Source organism: Gymnoscopelus microlampas, assembly GCF_963454915.1.
Source record: "Gymnoscopelus microlampas genome assembly, chromosome: 11".
Lineage (NCBI taxonomy): Eukaryota > Metazoa > Chordata > Actinopteri > Myctophiformes > Myctophidae > Gymnoscopelus > Gymnoscopelus microlampas.
This window is the reverse complement of record NC_139948.1, coordinates 46,427,230-46,449,216: the sequence shown is the minus strand read 5'-3', so window position 1 is coordinate 46,449,216 and position 21,987 is coordinate 46,427,230. Positions and strand designations below refer to the sequence as shown.

General features: G+C 40.2%; 1 protein-coding gene across 1 annotated transcript; it reads left to right on the top strand.

The window, feature by feature from the left end:
• Positions 1-12,200: 12,200 nt before the first annotated feature.
• Positions 12,201-21,601, top strand: LOC311054799 (GTPase IMAP family member 8-like). The gene is made up of 3 exons (XM_084070802.1): positions 12,201-12,315; positions 18,449-19,309; positions 20,062-21,601. Exons 1-3 carry the CDS (start codon positions 12,291-12,293, stop codon positions 20,808-20,810), a joined length of 1,635 nt encoding a protein of 544 aa, XP_083926928.1. The 5' UTR covers positions 12,201-12,290; the 3' UTR covers positions 20,811-21,601.
• Positions 21,602-21,987: the final 386 nt, after the last annotated feature.

The window sequence follows — 21,987 nt, the reverse complement described above, 5'->3', positions numbered from 1 at the left end:
CAGACTTTTACTTGTAACAGAGTGTTTCTACATTGTGGTATTGGCACTTTTACTTAAGTACAAAATGTGAGTACCAGTGCTTTTTTATCATTTTTCTGAAAATGTTTAAAGTTTTGGACATAGGAGGTTTCCACCTGACAGCGACCAAATGCTACCTTTTAGCCACTCTTTGGCTAAAAGCTCTCCTCTGCATCACGTCTGACTCATTCATGTGGGAGGGGAGGGGGGGAATCCAAGTTTTTTTTTTTTTTTTTTCAATCTTACATTTTAATTTCACTCATTACAGGCTGTGTGTGCTTCACCTTTTGGTTGGAGCTGTTGCAGTCACCATGGCGACGATGAGGGCGCAAGAGAGGGAGAGAGAGAGAGAGAGAGAAAGAGAGAGAGAGAGAGAGAGAGAGAGAGAGAGAGAAAGAGAGACAGCCAGTCAGCCAGCCAGCCAGACATTGTGTTTTCTTTCGTTTCATAGGCAACTCAGGGAGCTTGACTGAACACTTCATTTTTCCGTTTGCATGGACTTACCCCATGCCGACTGGGAAGGATTTCTGTTATAAAGTGACTTAATTTGAGCTCCCCCCTCCCCAACTCTGTAATTGTCCCCTAATTGAGATAGAGCATCTGTGTGTTGGTTTGGTCTAGTAGTCTCCACAGTTTGCATCATCTGGTAGTGTGCCTACATCATCTCACCAGGACATCCAGTTGGGCCGAGTTCAACCCAGCAGCTGCGTCTTCCTCCCTTGAGGAGGCCCAGACAGAGGAGAATCCCAGAACCCAGTGGGGGGAACCGGTCAGCATGCACCCCCCACCCCCCACGGAGAGAGACAACTGTGCAGAGCAGAGTGAGGAGAGACACTCTGGCGTCTGGCATTTTGTTTTAAAATAAAAATGGACTATCCTTTATCGTCAGGACTGGTATGGTGGACTTTAAAGCATTAAACCCCAGCATGACCGTATTCTGGGAAAAAACCTTCACAGAAAATGGTAGATAGATCGCCTATTTTCAGCAACGATAGATGCAACGGTTAAAATGTAATTTAGATAGTATGTTATTTAGACAGATGCCGGGTTCATTTGTTGACCTGGCATACCATAGTTTTGTATCGTTTCAATATACATATTAATATATTTTTTTAGACGGAGCGGAGCATCTTTTGTGCCTTGTTATACAGGTGGCGGGACTTGAGTATGTTTGACGGCGCTGTTGTCGTTGTAGTGTGATGAAGGATATGCCCGTCATGTATCTGGGCTTTCTTCACCAGGTTGATGGTAACAGCCTCTCGCCGGAGGCCGGCCCGGGGAAATTCCCGCAAGGACTGGCAGGTGGGACACGGGTGGGCTTTAGGCGGACGGTTATAATCCGGAGAGCGTGTTGATGTGGGCTCCTACAGCAGGTTGGGGCACAGTATTTGGCTGCAGAGAAGACAAGGGGTTTCGTGGAAATTTGTAGCGTCTTGGCCGAGGCTCTCGAGCTCGTACCAGTGAGACGTCGGATAAATTGGCTCTAGGGCTGTCACGATTCAAAATTTAAGTTGACAATTAATTGTCAGTCAAAATAATTGCAATTAACAATTTCATTGTGTGAAAGCGTCCTATCCAGGCACTTTGGGGCTTTTTGGAACTCCAGGCGCTTGTTGTCAACGATCAGTTCCTTTTCAGTTCCTTTTTCGCTTCCCTGTTGTTGAGATGGTATAGGCCGTCAACACCGGCTATGAGCTGCAGGCGCCATCTGTGGAGGTAGGTAGCCAAGATGCCCATATCCTGGTTGAGATCGCCTTCCATGTCGGTTGTCACAGCATAATGGCCAGATCATCTGTGCAAACATACTTTCAGGATGTTGTGTGCGTGCGTGCGTGCGTGCGTGCGTGCGTGCGTGCGTGCGTGCGTGCGTGCATGCGAAGTGCGTGCGAAGTGCATAAGTGTTAGCCTGGCTCCAGCCCGTGAATCGCTAGCCATGCCCATTAAAAAAATATGTTCAGGCGATTCTGGTCTGGTGACGCTCTCATAGGAGGTCTCAGCCTCGGTTGAAAATCTGATCGACGAATCGGGATCGGGATAATCCAGTATGAACCAATCGCCAAAGAGTCTTTGAAAAAAAAAAACTTTGGCCACGCCCCCATCTCAGCAATCGGCTGCATTGAGAGGGCTTTCAGACTGAATAATGGAGTGAAACGAAATGAAAATTCAGGCTGAGTGTCAGGCTACATAAGTGTATGTGTGTCATGTGTATTCACTTTCTGGTATATCGTTAACTGCTTGCATTACCTTTCGTATTTGCTACGTGTATGTGTGTATAATCGCCTTTGTGTGCACGCTTGTGTGTGTGCCTGTGTGTCTGTGTGCGTATAATATACGCTTGATTAGTGGAGAGGCATGGCGAGCACCTCGAACGGCGCTTATTTCCATCCAATCAGAACACTTCCCCAGGGGGAGAGCGAGCGAGGCGTGTTGCAATATTTATCCAGTTCATTTGGGAGTGGATGCAGGTGACTGCACCCAGATCGTCCCTGACGGCTGGAAACCTTGTATGTCCACAACCGCTCCTTTTATATTCTTTCAAATTATGTACAAAAAATAGTGTGAGCTTCTGGATTGAGGGTAATTTCACTACTTTTGTGTGACAGACAGACAGACAGACAGACAGATTGTAGAATAGAACAAAATGAATGATGAAAGGACATTCATTTACAGGGGGGACAAAAGTTGAAATATGGAGATACCCGACAGCAACGATATCACACACACTACAAGCTGCTTACATAGGAAAAGTCCTGAAATAGAGTCAACATACTGTCATTGTTGAATTCATTGTTTGCTACCTGAACATGTCACCTGCAGACTATCAGTGGTATTAAAAGAATCAGGTGAACCATTCAACCGTACAGGCCAGACTGTAGGATCAGAAATCATTCTTGTAGAAACAGTATGGCCAGCTGATGCTGTACGATAAATAGTCTTTCCCCAAACCAGCAGTGTTGCCAGTGTTGCTCATGGACACTTTTATTCCATTCCGATTTAAATCAATCAGATATATATAGTTTTTGTATATTCTATTAACCAGTTGAACCCCAGCATTAATATTCTGAGGGGAACCTAAATAGCCAAAATAGCTGCGATGCGTTGTGAGCTTGTAGATCGGCTATCTTTGGCAAAGAGATTTGGTGTAGTCAGAAAAAAGCCGTCCAAGTACAGAGACTTCTCAGGTCCAGTTTAAATATAGGGTTTAGGTGGTTAACAACCTGTATTATAGTATATGTATTAAGAGCTGTTTGAACTTGCAAGATGCGTGTGATTGATTCCCAAAAAGAAGGAACTTATCAGTTCAATAAAAGTATCAATACTGCAATGTAGAAATACTCTGTTAGAAGTAAAACTCTGGAATAAAAGTACTTATTATATTTATTACCAGACGTTTTACTTGTAACTTGTAGTGTTTCTATTCAGAGTGTTTCCGAGTTATCATGTGTTAAAGTGTCGGCCCTTGGCTCACTGCATCAATGCAACAAGGTTTCTTTTTAAATGTGGCACTGTGTCCACCAGGGGGCAGGATAGGCAAACCCAACATGAAATGGATTAATAGGGGCACAGGAACATCTTGTGACAATTATAATTCACCTATATTCTTGGCCCTTCTCCAGGGCGGCGCCATTGCCCTTTTCTGCTGCTTCATTCATTATAGAATAGTACAACATAAGAATAGACAATTCATCAATGTGGATGGCCACATCGTTATCTTTATAATTCAAATTGTTGTGCAAAGCCATTTATTCCTGAAATAGTGAATGAAGCGCCAGGATGAGCAAACGTATTTATTAATTTGCTTTGCCAATGTATATAAAAGAGTAGGCCTATGTCTGACTCTGAATTACATCATATACATTATTTAAACATAATCTTTGCCACAGTCATTTAAAGTAGTCCGTGCATTGAGGCACGCACAGAGAGAAATTAACAATTCTTAGCTTTTGAGACAGAAGAAAAAAAAGTGTGCAATATTACAATGTATATAATTGTATTATGCGTTATACCACACAATGCAATAAAGCCAGCGGCTTGTTGCGGTCTTTTCAGTTACTTTATCAACTGAAGCTCTATAATTCAGCATTATGAAAATGTGTGTCTTCACTGTGGTGTGTGTGTGTGTGTGTGTGTGTGTGTGTGTGTGTGTGTGTGTGTGTGTGTGTGTGTGTGTGTGTGTGTGTGTGTGTGTGTGTGAGTGATGGCCATCGAGTGGGCGGCGAGGGGGGTGGTGGGGGGTACACTCGGAGGGCCGACTCGGCTCCTCGACTCCACTCGACTCCTCCAAAAAGCAAATGACCAATTGGGCCTAAGCTATTTCCGGGTCAAGCTGGAGTGGCCGAGATTTTGGGTTTTGGAATTCAGCTACAGAGTTATAATATATCTATAGGGCGGACTGCCTGCCTCCTCAGCTATTCATTTCAATGAATGTTGCTCAGTGGCGTTTGAAGCACCCGGAGGTCTGCCGGAAGTACCAATATCGGAGCCAATAGAGCAGGCCATAGAGTTATGAGCAGGAGCACTAGGTATTTGTCTGCGGACCCCCATCTGAAAATATATGTGCCAGGGACCCCCATACAAGATTTTTACAAGCTCACAACATGTCGCAATGTAACATGTTGTGAGCTTGTAGATCTGCTATTTTCAAATATTCAATGTAAAGTGGTAAAACTTAGTCTAGTTGCTTCTTTTGGGCTTGTTTTCATAGACCTGGCCGCTTGTTTTTCTTGCAAAATCTGGCAACACACTGATTACTGAAGAAGTGACCAGAGTGAAGCAGCAGAAAAGGGCAACGGTGCCGCCCTGGAGAAGGGCCAAGAATAAGGTGAATTGAGATTATAATTGTCACAAGATGTTCCTGTGCCCCTATTAATCCATTTCATGTTGGGTGTGCCTATCCTGCCCCCTGGTGGACACAGTGCCACATTTCAAAATACATGTTGCATTGATAGCCTGGGATCCAGCCTGATTCGCTACGTTCGGCGGACTTTTTTCTCTCTCTCCGCTTATCAGTCTGGAATGCCTCCTATCTCCAAGGGAGGCGGGACATGACAAACGTTTCGAGTCGTGCCGTGGCTTCTGATTGGTCTGTGGTGCGGGGCGGGACAAAAAAAACAGTGTGATCATTGTGATTCGTCATTCGTTTGAACAACATCCAATCAGCAACGACGTTGCCTAACGTAACATATGTAGTTCCAGTGTAGTTCTGCAAAACGAGTCAATGGGGTGCATTCCAGACTGAGAAGCGAAGAGAGAAAAAAAAGTCCGCCGAACGTAGCGAAGCAGGCTGGATACCAGGCTATTGCATTGATGCATTGATGCAAAATGTCTCCAGAGAGACATGCATAAAGTGAGCCAGCGGTTGACACTTTGTAACACATGATAGTGCTGAATTACAGTGGTGGAAAAAGTACTTACATTTTTTACTTAAGTAAAAGCATCAATAAGAATCAGTTTTATTGTCACATCACAGGTTTACAAGGTAAAAAAGTGGGTGAAATTCGTTCAATACCACAATCAATACCACAATGTAGAAACACTCTGCTACAAGAAAAAAAAGTCTGGTAATAAAAATGTACTTGAGTAAAAGTACAAACGTATTGGCATCAAAATATACTTAAAGTACCAAAAGTAAAAGTACTCAATATGCAGAATGTCCCATTTCCCAAGCTATCATATTATTATGTCAAAAATGGATAAAAAATATTTAGAAAATAGCAGATCTACAAGCTCACAATGCTTTGCATCGCTATTTTCAAATAGCCAAAGTTTAAACAGGGCTGAAGTGGTTGATATATGTTTTGTAATAATAATCAACATCTAAAAAGTATTTAGTAACTAAAGTTTTCAAATAATAAGTAGTAAAAAGTATAATATTTGTCTCTGAGATGTATTGGAGTAAGTAAAAACAATTGATATACTCCAGTAAAGTAAAAGTACCTCAAATTGTACTTAAGCACAGTACTTCAGTACATGTAGCCTACTTAGTTACTTTCCACCACTGCTGAAATAATTCAATCTGCATGCATTGTGTTATGTCACAATGATAAGATTACTTACATAAAACAATCCACCTCAATGCATTATCAACTTTTAATTTAGCCTACCAATTAATGTATATCTTGCCACTTATTATCCACCATTGTATAGGTCAAGTGCTGATGAGACAACATTGCATTAAGGTAAATATGGACCCAAGTCAGACTGTCACAATCATAAACATTTAATATTATCATTGAGTGCATAGTTATCTGTTGAATGCAGCTGGTTTGGACTCAAACTGTAAATATGAATTACCAACATTGGATTTTATCATGTACGTTTTCTTTTCTTCTGAGGAAGTTTCAGGCCAATTTGAGATGGTCCAGGGGCCCATTTGTCATCTAGCAGGTGAGTTTATTTGCAAGGGGCGCAGCTCTGCACAACACACACACACACACACACACACACACACACACACACACACACACACACACACACACACACACACACACACACACACACACACACACACACACACACACACACACACACACACACACACACACACACACACACACACACACACACACACGATGAGTGGTGTACTTAGTCACATATTTCAACAGGACTTAAAAACATGTAAAGGATAAAACTAAATCAAGTGTGAGGCCATAGGGCACCTGACATGAATATTCAAGTCACCCATTTTAGATCAAATCCAATTTACACAACAACAAGGACAGAAAGCTCTTGTATAATGTTCTTGCATGATTTAGTAAGTGGTTTGCACACGACGGCAAAAAGCACCAGGTTTGAGAGTTCAACTTCATATAACCGAGTAGAGGTTAACGGTAAACAGACACTTTGTAAACAAAGAAGCCAGATCCCCACCCTGACCAGGGGTAGAGGAACTGAAAATGGGAACTGTGGACAGGTCAGCAGGAGCTGTGCACACACAATCACACGTACATATGCAAATAACTTCTTCTTATGCATAAATAATGAGTACTTTTACTTTTGGTACTTGAAGTACATTTTGATGTCAATACTTTCGTACTTTTACTCAAGTAAATTTGTAATTACGCACTTTTACTTGTAAGAGAGCACGTCTACATTGCAGTATTGATACTTTTGCTTAAGTAAAAAATGTGAATACATGTTTTGAAGACAAGTGACTGTAAGGCCTTGACTACACCTATTAGTTTCACAGAGGTCTAACATATCCATATTATATGGATATGTTTGACCTCTCTGAAACGAAATAAATACATAAAATCCTATCTGTCGGTCGGTCCCACACTAGTTAAATAGCAAACTTATAGCAAACTTATTTTGCTATATGAGTTTTGATAAAACTTTTTCGTATTAAGCTTGTAGATCGGCTATTTTCAAATGGCCGAAATGTATATAGGGGTGAAGTGGTTAATGTATGTTTTGTAATAATAATCCAAATCTACAACTAGTAACTAAAGTTTTCAAATAATTGTAGTGGAGTAAAACGTATAATATTTGCCTCTGAGATGTAGTGGAGTAGAAGTAGAAGTACTGAAAGCTGGAAATACTCAAGGATAATAATCAATGATTGTAAATAGTACAGTACTTAGTTACTTTCCACCACTGCTGATAATACAGAGTATACTGCATTTCACCATCAGCTTTTTACAGGGACCAGTTCCAAATTGCAGCCAGCTTTAGCTTTTATTATAATAAATAATAAAACACATATTTATTCACCAGATTATAAGTAACAGCTCATGATATGACACCGGTGATGGACAGTAACTAGAACATATACTACAGTACTTAAGTCCTCTCTCTCTCTCTCTCTCTCTCTCTCTCTCTCTCTCTCTCTCTCTCTCTCTCTCTCTCTCTCTCTCTCTCTCTCTCTCTCTCTCTCTCTCTCTCTCTCTCTCTCTCTCTCTCTCTCTCTCTCTCTCCACATTGGAAAGACAAATGTGTATTTTGACTTCACTACATTTCTAAGAATCAACACCCGGCACTAAAACATTACATTATATATTAACGGCATGAGCCCTATTTAAAAAATAGTGAAAATAGCTGATCTTGTAACACTTTGTGACCTTATAGATCTGCAGCTTTCACTATTTTTACAGCAATGCATTGATATAAAAAATTAAATGTACTTTGTGATGTGTACTTTTGACTTAACTATTGTTTGAAAGGAGACTTGCAGAGATGGCGGCTGCAGTGTGTTCTCAGGGAAAGTGGTTAGGTTGAAGGTTTCACATCTGTCCTTTCTCATCATGATCTATAGCCTTCTCTGTGACCTCTTCCTCACCTCTCGTGCTATTGTCTACACCCTACCAGACAGAGCTATCAGCTGCAGTTTCATATATACCACAATCATCAACTTCACTGTTTCAAAACAAGATGGTGGTGTTTGTTCCCACAATGCAAGATAAGCCAATGCAGAAATAGTTGTCTCTGACTATATTTTCGTTTCGATGGTGGTTGCAGAGAGGCAGGTGTTGTTTGCAAGGCATAGGATGTGGTTAGGTCACATGTGTCATTTCTCAGTGCTGAACGATGATCTACAGCCTTCTTTGTGACCACATCTCCTCTCGTGATGTGAAAGGTTCTTTCCAAGTTCCCTTTCTAGTTTTACGACATGCATTGCTGAGAGGTCAGACACTGGTCAGTGAGTACAGTAGCAATTCCGCTAAATGAGAAAAGGGCTATGGATTGCAAACGAAGAGTAGAGCTGCTCAACGTAAACTTAGACAGATGTAAACAAGTAGAGCCTTGTTGTTGCACAGAGTGCAGCACGAGTAGATCGTTTAGCCAAGTTTGTTTGTTGTCCCCGCACAGCGGGGGCTAACGAATACACCTATTCCGAGACTGTGCCACAATGTTATGGACTTTTGAATGTTGACCAATTGAAGCCATTCTCACCTGTTTGTTCGTCCCTGAAATTATAAGCAGTTCATTTAAGTTAGGTGTATATTCCCTTTTGGTTTATTGATTATGGAATATAGAATGAGTTTGTTTATCCTTCTCAAATGATCTATTATATTTTTCATCTTGATGCCTCAATTTATTATCTGAAATGATGAATTATTGACTACTGAATTGAATTATGAATGATGATGTGGATTGATTTCATTCAGAAGATTGATTTATTGTTTTCTATTGCAATAGGTACTTGAATATGAATTTAATTTATTATTATATTTATTGAATATGTTTATTAATTCCAAATAGGCCTCTGTTCTTTTCTATACAGCAAACAACACACTGGCTCCAGTAAATATACCACATAGAGGCTGAACGATCACTGTCTCCGCCTCCTCCTTCTGACCCGTGAACCCTTGTCACTTAACTTGAAGCTGTACCCAAAGATGTAATGGCTAATTAGACATAATGGCTAATGTGTACAACTATAACTCAGGCTGAAAACAAATACAACTAGAAAAAGTGCTCCAAGGAGCACAGGTCTCCGCCAGGTCAGTTAGGTTGTTGTGGGCCAGCAATGTTTGGAATTTGCCAATCAGGATGGAAATAGGAAAAATCTGACGGAACCATCTTGATCACTTGACTATACAGATAATGTGTACCGATTTGCATGAGATGTTTGGACAACATTTGTAGGAGTAATATAAAAAAAGAAAAGTTTTGCAAAAATCGGCCTCCTGGTGGCACTATAATAGGGCAATGTTAAAAGGGTGGCATTTGTTCGTCAACGTAGTCCGAATGTGCGTGCAAAGTTTCACCGCAATCGGACGGTGAGTTCATGATTTGCAGCATTTTGTTCAAAACGGGCCACTCCAAACTTTAGATGTCAATCTTAGCCAATCAGGATGGAATATGAAAAATCAAACAGATAGGTCTTGATCACATGACTATGGAGATCATGTGTACCAATATGCGTGAAATGTTGATACAATCTGAAGGCTTAATATCCAAAAATATGTTTACGTGATGAAATATTTGAAAAATGCAGGGCAAAGGTTTTTCCTTGGCCTCTAGGGAGTGCACATACAAAGTTTTACACAGATCGTGCAGTTATAGGTAAAAACACGAATCGGCCTGTTATAGCGCCACCATGAGGCTGATTTGAAAAACTTCAAGTGGCATTTCTTCCTCCTAGTGGGAATGTGCGTGCAAAATTTCACGAAATTGCATGCTTTTTTCATGATTTGAGGCATTTTGTTCAAAACTGAGTACTCCTGCAAACTTTGGAAGGCAATTTTAGCCAATGAGGATGGATTATGAAAAATCTCAAAGACCCGTTTGGTTTAATGACTATAGAGATATTGTGTACCGATTTGCAGGATTTTTAAACAAAATCTGTAGGAGTACTGTCCAAAAATGTGTTTTGCACAAATTGGCCTCCTGGTGACGCTATAAAAGGTCCATGTGAAAAATTTGGGGCAGAGGTTCTGCTCTGGCATCCAGGGAGTGTGTGTGCACAATTTCGCTGCGATCAAGCCAACGGTGCCAGAGATTAGCTGTTCACAGACACAAACACAGACACACGGACACACGGACGGACAGGGGGTAAAACATACTCTCGCCATGCCTTTCGGACTGGCGGAGACAATAAGGGGAAGGAGATCTATATGTTAACCAAGAAAATAAGAACACTCCAAAAACAGGGAAAGGCTCTCAGATTATTTAAGCAGTGTATTTGTGAATGAACCTGGATGGGCATATTATACCTGAACTGCCAAGAGTGGAAGTTCAGCATACATAACGTTTTATAATAACCACTGAGAACACAGAGCAGACAAAGAAGCAGACACTACTTTACACTTTGAGCTGTAAGAGCATGGAAGAAACGTCCAGAGGAAGTGGTGCAGGTTCCTTCTGTAAATACAAAAAGCCTGAAATGATTCTGAATGGTTCTCCTCACGATATTCTGTTCCATTAAGGTCATCAGGGTGATAAATGGCTCTGGGAAACTCAACAAAGTGGTGCATTACTGATATAGTATTAAGGGACATGCAAATAATGGTAAACCATAGGTTATATTCTACAATATTATTCATATTATTGTATACTGTGATATTACTATTCTATTCAGTACTATGCATTGTACTTTTTTTTAATTATTTTCTTAGATCTCGCCCTGTACTGTGTGAGCAAATAATTTAATTGTTTGTTTTACATGTTTATGAGTGGCATTTCCCAAAATGGAGCCAGGTGTACATCGATAGATAAGCACACATCCAGGATTAAGAGTAAGGTTAGATAAGGTGGCACTCCAAACCAAACATGGGAAGACATAACGTGCCAAACCAAATTTGAGATGATGGTCATGGGAATTGGGGCACAAACATGTATCATTTCAGGAAAATTAAGTAACTGCCAGTAAATATGAAACGTACACAAAGCCCTATGGACTAAGGTTATAGGACAGATGGCCATGCCATAGCAAAATCTATTGTTAAGAAGTGGCATGATCAATGAATGCCACTTCATTGATGACGGAAATTAGGACTGATAATTGCAGTATAAAACCTAATGTCAAGGAGATGAAGATCAGACCATCTGTATCACACATGCTACACTTATGCCTCTGTAGACTTAACCTCTGCATAGCATAAATTAAGCCACGATGGGCAAAATCTATTGTCTCATGTCTCTTAATCATTTCTCTCGAAGCAAAGACCCAGATACAGTACAGCGATCTGGGGGAGTCAGGTTCATTCCGATTGGCTACGATTGGCTTTCAAACGTTTGCAGGAGGGGCCTGTTTTGCACAAAATGCCACAAATCTTGATTTGACATTTATTTTACAAATGAGGGGCCAAACTCATATATGGCCAAATGCTACAAATTGCTTCAAAACCTGTGATAGCATTTTGGCAAGAAGTTGAAGGGTAAAGGGTCTGATAATGATGTACCGTCCATGTTAAAATGATGTATACTTTACATTATTTCCAACCATTTTCCAAAGCATAAAATTATTCTTTATTTGAAAAAAATAACAAAAACAAAAACATCCAATTTAACGTTGGCCACAGGGTTTAGGTGCCCACTGGACTTGTATCCAAAATACGTTTTGATATATTTCAAAAGCATAAAACACCATGAAGCTCACGAGATCATTTCCCCTTTCATCATGTTGTCAAGTTACCATTGGTTGCATTACAGATGATGTGTTGAGGGGTGGGGACTGGAAGGATTACAAAATAGTGTGGAAAAAGTCTAAGTCTTTAGCAGCAAGACCAGACCACTGACAAGACACCATTAATCAACTACCAACTACCATTAATCAACTACCAACCAACATACCAACCGACCACCATCAATCAACTACCGACACAACCATGGCCAGCAAACATTCTCGTCCTGGTAAGTACTTATCTACTGCTGCTCAGGTCATCATATGAAGGCATCATATTGTTGCTGTCATGCAGAAACCTTTCATCTCCAAGTTTCAAATTGTAATTTGTTCTTGTAAATTAATGCCCTACTTCATCATACAAGAGTGTCACACAAAAGTATAGTGAAAACAGCCAATCTACAAGCTCACAACACCTCGCATTGCGAGGTGTTGTGAGCCTATAGATAGGCTATTTTCACTCTTTTTATCACTTTTAAAATAATAACAAAAAAGGCACAGTTTTGGACTTACAAGGTTTCCACCGACAACAACGATATATGAACAATATATTATATCTTTTGTTAAAGACCCCTATACTGGTATGTGACCAGAGCTAAATATAGGACTCAGCCACCATGTTTCCAAAGTTCAAATTATTTGAGCTTTTTGGTGCACATCTCCACAGATCCTCTAGAAACAAGTAAAGAAAGTAAAGAATTTTGATGGATTGATTGATTGATTGATTTGGGGAAGTTGATGCTACTGAATTTACAGAGATATTATGACACTAGTTTCTAGAAGGAGGAAAGATCTGTCTTAACAGACTTCCAACCAAGTGGTTATGGTGTGGTTAATCAATTAGACCCTCCAGAAAAACGTGGGCAAAAATCCTTGATTATGCGGGAAAAAAACCTTCTTTTTTTTTGTTATCAATTGTTTTTATTATATCGAAAGTACAATCACATTTTTAAATGAATACATTTTTCAACAACAAAAACAAACAATAATAATAAAAATAAAAATAAACCCACCCACCCCTCCCCGGACCAACAATGTCTCAAAATGTAAGGATCAAACACCATGATGCGGGAAAAAATCCTTGACTATGCGATGGAATATGCGCTGGTTTTATGTGAATGTATGTGGTGAAATTACGGGAATTTGCTAAAATTGCAGGAACTTCCGAAAAAAATGCAAAATATGCGTTTTTATTTTTTTTAAAGTGAGTTTTCTACATCCTATGGTATTGGTTCTCAAAGTGGGGGGACAAATATCATAAAAAGAACCACTTTAATCATAATATATACAGTAAACTGGCTATTTGAAAATAGCCCATCTACAAGCTCACAACATTTTACTAATGCGACGTGTTGTGTGTGTAGATCTGCTATTTTCAAAGTAATCTTGAAAATAGTTGAGAAATTTGTAATTCTATAACAACACAAATCTTGTCCCTGGTACAAAATGTTTTTCAGATGGGGGTCCGCAGTCTGATAGATATTAATTTAGATGTCCTTGAGTGAGTTGAGCAATACAAAACAGAAGTCATAATTTTGTCGGCCTTTCATTATTTTCAAGGCAAAAAGCTAACCTTTGTCAACTCTCTGCCTTTCAATTACCGTACTTCAAGGCAAAAACATTACCTTATGTCATTGCTAAGTGAACTACTAACACTTACAAGTGTTGTTCCTATCAGCTTCCATGGAATACTGTTACTTTCGTCTGAGGAGCTGGTTTTTTGATAGCCCTATGCCCATGTCTGTGATCTTATATACATTTCATGTAATCCAAATACACAGCCATAGATCCGTCCTATCCCCGCCCGGTTAGCAGACTGATCTGTACTCACTCACCCAATAATTAATTCCTGCGACTTGGAGTCATATACTGTCCTCTAGTTTCATGTCCATTTGAACGTTCTTCCAGAAAACGTGTGTTTGGTAAAATATCTAAATATAGACAACATTCTCTCCGGGCGAGGGTCCAGAAATGAGTGCAGGACTGAATATATCAAAACTTCCTTTTGGAAGCACAAATGTATGGGGCACACAATTGACAGGTGGTGTGATGAATTAACCCACACTAATCACAACGCACCTGTCAATTGTGTGACCCATACTGTACATGTGCTTCCCAAACACAGACTGTTCCCAAGGGATTTTTTGTGTTGGATGTTCAGTCCAGCAGTCATTTCGGGTCTGGCCCGTCGCTTACAGAGAATGTTGTGTGAAGCTTGTGGAAAAGTGGAGATATTTTACTAAACACACGTTTTCTGCCAGAACTTTCAAATGGATATGAAACTAGAGGACAATATCTGACTGCATGTCGAAGGAATTCATTATTGGGTGTACTACACACGCAGCGCTGTGAAGTTTTATGCCCCCCCCCCCCCCCCCCCCGTATCAGTCTGCTAACCGGGCGGGGATAGGACCGATCTATGGCTGTGTATATTTGGAATACATGAAATGTATGTAAGATCACAGACATTCTAGGGCTAGTTTTCTGGATACTTTTTTGAACTTGGCAACGTTTCAAGCTCAGTTTACAAGAAGTGCAATGGATGTTGCATCAAGTACAATAAACTTAAAATTGTCTTTAAGAAAGTTTCATGAATTTTGACGGAGCAGGTTAACTTAGGCTATACAATTATTGAGCAAGGGAGGAGAGTGTTTCTTCTGTGGCACTCTGCACAGAGCCTGCAGCCAGCACACGCATGCGTCCACACACACACACCCACACACCCACCCACACACACACACCCACACACACACACACACACACACACACACACACCAGAGCACTGTTTTTTCACGGCACACCACGATTTGTTTTGCTTCTGTGTGTGAACTTGAACGAACTGGTGAGGCGATGACTTCATAAACTTTATGTGGAAAAATGTGGGTATTGTGAAATCAAGCGAGCGCCTCATACTTTGCATATTTTGCGTGGAAATATGCGATTATTGTGTTGAATTTTCACCCTTTTTGAAAAAAGATTTACCCCCGCATAATCTGCGCCATTTGGTTGATTATGCAATGAATTATGCGATCGCATAATCACGTTTTTCTGGAGGGTCTAATCAATGCAGATAACAGATATTCACTGTAAATACACCCGAATTGCTGGATGTGAGAATATACACTAGCTCCTTGAAAAGTCTGAATGATCTAAGCTGCTGTCATGCACTATTGATATCATTCATTATCATATTCCAAATAGACCCTTACAGGTCTGTAACTCTGAGAGTTATGGGGCTCCTTGAAATTAAAAAGTTTAAGAACCAATGATCTAATCCCATTGAGTGGATTTAGCCATGTTGTCAATAATACTGAAATTAACCTAACAATAAACCTTCTCCAGGGGTGGTTTTAAATATAACTGCTAATCCAGTTTTAAGATAGGCGGAGATGAAGCAATGAATGAGCTGAACTCATCAAACATGAATGAATGCAGGACAGTCAACCTGACGCAATGGTTCTCAAACTTTTTAATGTCAAGGACCCCATGGACCCCCATCTGAAAATATTTTTGCTAGGAACTCCGTACTTCAAGGAACGGAACTCCCATAATAGAAACATTGTGTATTTTTGTTTTTAAAATTATTCAAAATTGTTCATGTAGAATATTTTTTGAAAGCATTATGTGGTAAGACTGATTTACATGCTACATTAACACATTTTGTTGAGGACCCCCTGAAACCCACTCATGGACTCCTGCGGGTCCCTCTGCCCCATTTAGAGAACCACTGTATTAAACCAAACGAATGCTTCCTGTGTGGTTTTAGGCTATAGCTATAGCCTATGGGCTTCAATACTGACAACCCAAATAGACAATGAATGATCATATTCCAGATTTAATATTTAAGTATTGCAGTGTGTCAAAATGGACAGCTCCTGTACAATTACTGTAACTTCCTGATGACACACAGAAACACCTACATGTGTGAAACACACCCACCATTAACATTAGTAGCTTCAGCTTTTTTTTAATGTTAAATGGGTCTGTTCCATAGTTAGAGCCCTTCTCATAACCTTAGCCTAACCTTAACCACACCAAACCATGAATACACTGAAACAGTGCCTATAGTCTTAACTACATTTAATTAATTAAACTCATGCATAAACCTAACCATGCCAGTAACTGAATATTAAATCCATAACCCGTTTTGCGGAAACCGCCATCTTTGATATCCCAAACTTCATTATGGGTACATGCAAAGCCCTATGGGAGTAGTAAGGTCCACCCGCATCTCAGCCGCTTTAATAGTCTTGGGCTGTAGTTTGATGACGGCAGGATGACAGACGCAGACAATCAATTCAGTAATTTAACTGTTTGTCAGTTAAGACAGTATTTATTAGACCGTGATATTGTTGTGTCAAATGCATTAAAAAAAGGATTTAGTTGCCGTGCAGCATGTGTTTTAAATCTCCAACCTATTCTACACCAAAAGAATATGATAAAGAAATACAGAAAATAATTGTAGTGCAGTAAGAGTACAATATTTGCCTTTGAGATGTAGTGGAGTAGAAAGTAAAAAAATGAAAATTGTAAATACTCCTGTTGTATATTGGCCCTGATTGCTTATATTTTATGATCAGTATGCAAATCAAAACCAGATGTTGATTCAGACCCAGCCTGGCGTCTGCTAATCAGGGACGTTGCCTGGGTGTGAAGTGTGATTTACATCTCCATTGTTAACCTGAAGACATCACCCAGGCTTCCTGACAGGCAGGATACAGACAGATAGTGATACTGATCAGAGGAATTGATCAACTGGTGGGGGGATTCTCACCGACCCCCACCCGCCTGTATTGTAATGTGAACCTACAGTATAAAAGGTGTATGAAAATGTTAGTTAGTGAGTACTGACCACGCCGTGAGGCTGGGGGTCGGGGAGCTTCGGCTCCCCCTGGTTCTCATGCTGTTGCTATGATGCTGCTTGCTGTTGATGCTGAATAAATGAATGAATGGGGAACATGGACTCCGGACGTCTTCTCTTCTCCTCTACTTTATAACAACCAGCTGGGCCTGGTAACGCGCAGTTTACTGCCTCAAATACACAACACTCCAGTAAAGTAAAAATATCTCAAATTGTACTTAAGTACAGTACTTCAGTAAATGTACTTACAATTTGGACTGCCTCGATCTGGTTCTGTATTTCTTTATCATATTATTTTGGTGTAGACTTGGGTTGGAGATTTAAAACACACGCTGCACGGCAAACAAAATCCTTTTTTAATGCATTTGACACAACAATATCACGGTTTAATAAATACTGTCTTAACTGACGGATAGTTAAATTACTGAATTGATTATCCGTGTCTGTCATCACATTACAGCCCAAATTATTAAAGCGGCTGAGATGCGGGTGGACCTTATTACTCCCATAGGGCTTTGCGCATACCAATAGTGCAGTTCGGGATATTCAAGATGGCGGTATCCGAGAAACTTGTTATGCCCATAGACTGTAAAAAAGAATGGACAAAGCCACTCCCCTGCTTTCTACAGAACGAAAATGAAGCCGATAGTTCAGGAACATGCATTCCTCCATCGTTAATATATACAGTTGGCCACGTCCGGAACTCAAACGCTATTGGTTGAGACCAGACACGTGACCAGCGAACCGAAAAACACCCCCAAAAATGCTATTGGTTGGGTAGCTTGTCAATCAAGAGCGGGGGCGGGGAATGAATGCTATTGGTTGTGTAGGTTGTCAATCAAATCATCCCGCCCCTCCTGGAGCATAGCCTACTTTATCGTAAATTTTAGAATAAATGGGACCATAATTTAGCAAACGCATATCATGATGATTGAAAGGAGACTTTAAACTAGCGACTGAAAGCATATAGAATTTATGACAATTTTTATTACGGTAAGAAAATCTAGTCTAAAGTTTGTCAAAAACCCATTCACGCGCTAAAATAAATTCTTTCTGACACTTCAGGTCGGCGCAGGGTAAAACAGCGCCACTCTGGCCATTCATAAGCTTCCGTGTTGGCCTCATCGTAAATATCCAAGCCTTGCCCCTTGGTTATGCCCTAACCAACCAATCAATGAAAGTGAAAGTTGTGAGGGTATGAAAAGCCCTACCCTCACAACCTTCAGTTTAAAGGCCAACTCAAACAATGGTTAAAGAACAACCAGACTTGCGACCACTGAGAGTAGTTAAGCTCAAAATTCTACTCAAATTTCATTAATGTGCACTGTCCCTACCAAATAAACAAATCATTTTTGGACAAAAGTGGGTGCAAAAGAGGTTTTCACAAGTGTGGCTATAGTGCATGAAGTGTAGGACTTCATGCAGTCCTGGCTAGACAAGACTGGATTAGGCAGAACTGAAACATCTAATTATCAATAACATGCTTGTTACACTCTCAACAGAGCAAGATGTACAGCCTGTTCAGACCCTACGGATTGTTCTTGTTGGAAAGACTGGAGTTGGGAAGAGTGCTACAGGAAACACAATCTTGGGAAAGAAGCAGGCTTTTGAATCCAAGATGTCTGCTTCTGAAGTGACAGAGAAGTGTTCAAAACGAGATGGACAGTCGGGCACACAGTATGTGTCCATTGTTGATACTCCAGGTTTGTTTGGCAAAAGGGAAATGAAAGAAGCACTGAATGAGATGAAGACATGCATCTCTATGTCGGCTCCTGGTCCCCATGTGTTCCTGATTGTGATCCAGGCAGGACGATTCACACCAGAAGAAGCGCACACAGTAAAGATGATCCAGATGACCTTTGGAAAACAGGCAGAATGTTATACAATGGTCTTGTTCACCAAGGGAGATGATCTGGAGGCTGAAGGAGCTAAGATAGAGGAGTTAATCCGTGGAAGAGAAGATCTCAACACCTTTGTCAATCAATGCAAAGGAGGATATCATCTTTTTAACAACAGAGTTGACCGCCCCTCTCAGGTCACTGACCTACTGGAGAAGATCAATGAAATGGTGACGAAAAATGGAGGACGCAACTACACCGATGCATTGTTCAAAGAGGCTGAGAAAGCCATAACGGAGGAAATAAGAATGATCATGATGAAAGAACCTGGACTGTCAGTGGAAGAAGCAAGAAAGAGAGCTGAGAAAGATAATAGCTTCATTAGGAAAGCCGTGTTTGTGGTTCTAGGTCGTGCTATTGGTGGCGTTATTGGTGGATTGGGAGGTGGTTTCGGGGGTGGACTAGCAGGTCCAGCAGGTTCAGTAGCAGGTTCAGCAGCAGGTTCAGCAGCAGGTGCTGCTGCAGGTGGTGCAGCAGGAGCTTACATTTCAGACAAATGCATATTACAGTAATTTTCAAGTTTGCATTTGCTGTTCATCAGTTTAAGCTGATCACATCATAATTAATTGTATCAAGATTTGTATACTTTTCATGAGCAAAGCATCTTCTTAATTATGTTAAAATGACAAAATAATCAGTGTGAAATCTTGAACATAAGACATTTAGGTCAATAGACCATCATCTCCATTCCTCCCTTAATCATGGTACACTCTACTTCCATGCTTGTCTCAAATCATTACCTCAGGTTGTCCATCTTATCTTGAGCTCGTACTATTGTTATAATCTGTAATCTTAATGTCTTTAGAACATTAATATGACAAATATTCATTTGATTGATTTTATCCATCTCTGTTTTCAAATGCATGGTTTGAGTAATTCATACAACTTTTAGCAGCATGTTTACCCATGTAAAAATAATTGTGTGGAAAACACTGTCCATAATGGTTTATCGTTTATGTGGTTATTATAGTTGAATTGATTACTCATGATAATGTGTCTAAATCTGTATATTCTCACAAGCATTTTCTCAATAAAAAAACTATAATTGTGACAAGACCATTTGTTGTTCTGTGCTTCTTGTTAAATACTATAGTGTTCAAAATGAATCTTGTAATAATATTTTGTAATTATATAATAGCCTAGTTTTCTTTTCCTTTCTTCATTAATAAGTTGCTAGAATCCAGACTAATTTCCATGTTTAACTCTGTTGTTTTCAGGGTCTGAAGTGAGAGTGGTGTTGGTAGGTCAGGAGAAAGTGGGGAAGAGTTCATCAGGAAACACCATCATGGAAAGGAAAGTGTTTGACTGTAGTTTAGGTTTTGCACCAGTCACTCTGAAAAGTGAAAAGGCAGAAGGAGATGTGTTCAACAGGAGGGTGACAGTGGTGGACACCCCTGGACTGTTTAACAGTACACTGTCAGAAGAACAGCAGAAAGCAGAGTTGGAAGAAGCCTTGTTGCTGAGCGCTCCAGGTCCACATGTCTTCCTCTATGTTGTCCAGCTGGGACGCTTCACCGAACAGGAACGCAAGGCCATGGAGACACTGGAGAGAATCCTGTCTTCTGACGTCAGCAATAACATCATAGTTCTCTTCACTTATGGAGACAGACTGGAAAACACAAACGTAGATCAATTCATCAGAGAGGACGAGAACCTGAAGAAACTGGTTGACAAATGTGGAGGGAGATATCATGTGTTCAACAACAAAGATACAGGGAACAGAGAGCAGGTCAGAAAGCTCCTTGATAAAGTCAGTGAGAGAGGATACAGCTGTTATGTAAAAGCCCCTTCTGCAAAGGATGACCACAGAACAGAGAGAATAGGTGGTGGTGCTATTGGTTTAGTGGGAGGTGCATTTGTGGGTGCACTAGGTGCAGGTGTAGTAGGTGCAGCTTTGTGTGCTGCAGGAGGTGCTGCAGCAGGATTTTACATTTCAGACAAATGCATATCCTACTACTATAATTGAAATGACCACCGATACGTCCGGTGTTGGTCAGCACACGATCACTCCATTTGCCTCCAAACTTGCCACAGACTTGCCAGACTATTGATCAGTGCTCTGGCTAATACCCAGGCTTCTTTCCCCATCTTCAATGTATTTACATATTTTACAGTTAATATAAAACTACGTTGCACATTTTAGCCACAGCACCCCACCCTACTGCGCATCTCCATATATGGCCATATCAGTTGGATCACTGGTGCAATGTAGCTGATCGGGCCTAGATGTGAGGGCTGCGAAGCGGCCCAAACCTCTAGTCACAGTAATTTTCAAGTGTGCATCTGCTGTTCATCAGTTTACTGTAAGCTGATCACATCATAATTAATTTTAATAGAGATGTCTATAGTTCAAGCTTTTCATAAGGAAAGCATCTTCTTAATTATGTTAAAATAACACACTATCACAACAAGAGTGTCAAATCTTGAATAGAAAACATTTAGGTCAATAGACCATCATTTCCATTCATCCTTTCCTATTATGGTACACTCTACTTCCATGCTTGTCTCAAATCATTACTTCAATTTGTCTATCTTATCTTGAGCTTGTACAATTGTTATGATCTGTAATATTATTGTCTTTAAAATGACAAACATTTATTTGACGGATTTTGTCCATCTCTGTTTTCAAATGCATGTTGAGTTTGAGTAACTTTTAGCAGCATGTTTACCCATGTACAATTTTGTGTGTGGAAAACACTGTCCATGTGGTCTATGTTATAGTTGTATGTGATCGATATTCATGATAATGTGTCTAATTCTGCACAAGCATTTTCTCAATAAAAAAACAATAATTGTGACAAGTGTGTTGAAATGTCATATATATGGGTGTTTTGCAGGATGGGAAAAAAAATTGTGACTCAGGGCGTAACTTGTCTTTAGTAAAAATGGTTTATTAGGAAAAGTCACAGGCTCAATCTGGCACTGCTTCATGGTGTGAGGAACAGGGAGAACAGGGCGAGGTTTCTTTTGTCCGACCCAGCCTTTATATGTGGAAATAACATGGGTGTCTATAATAATTGTGTATAATATATATGGCTGTTGGATGTACACAAACAGGGGTAAAAACTAAAAAAATCTCCATGAGTTCAAGGCTTCATGGGGTGTGTAGTTGATAAAAAAAAAAAAAAAAGTCATTTTTTGGG

Excerpts from the sequence above, each read along its gene's own strand:
- LOC311054799 (XM_084070802.1), top strand. The coding sequence starts at position 12,291 with ATGGCCAGCAAACATTCTCGTCCTG. Across the intron at positions 12,316-18,448 it reads CAGCAAACATTCTCGTCCTG|AGCAAGATGTACAGCCTGTT; the intron begins GTAAGTACTTAT and ends CACTCTCAACAG. Across the intron at positions 19,310-20,061 it reads AGCAGCAGGTGCTGCTGCAG|GGTCTGAAGTGAGAGTGGTG; the intron begins GTGGTGCAGCAG and ends TGTTGTTTTCAG.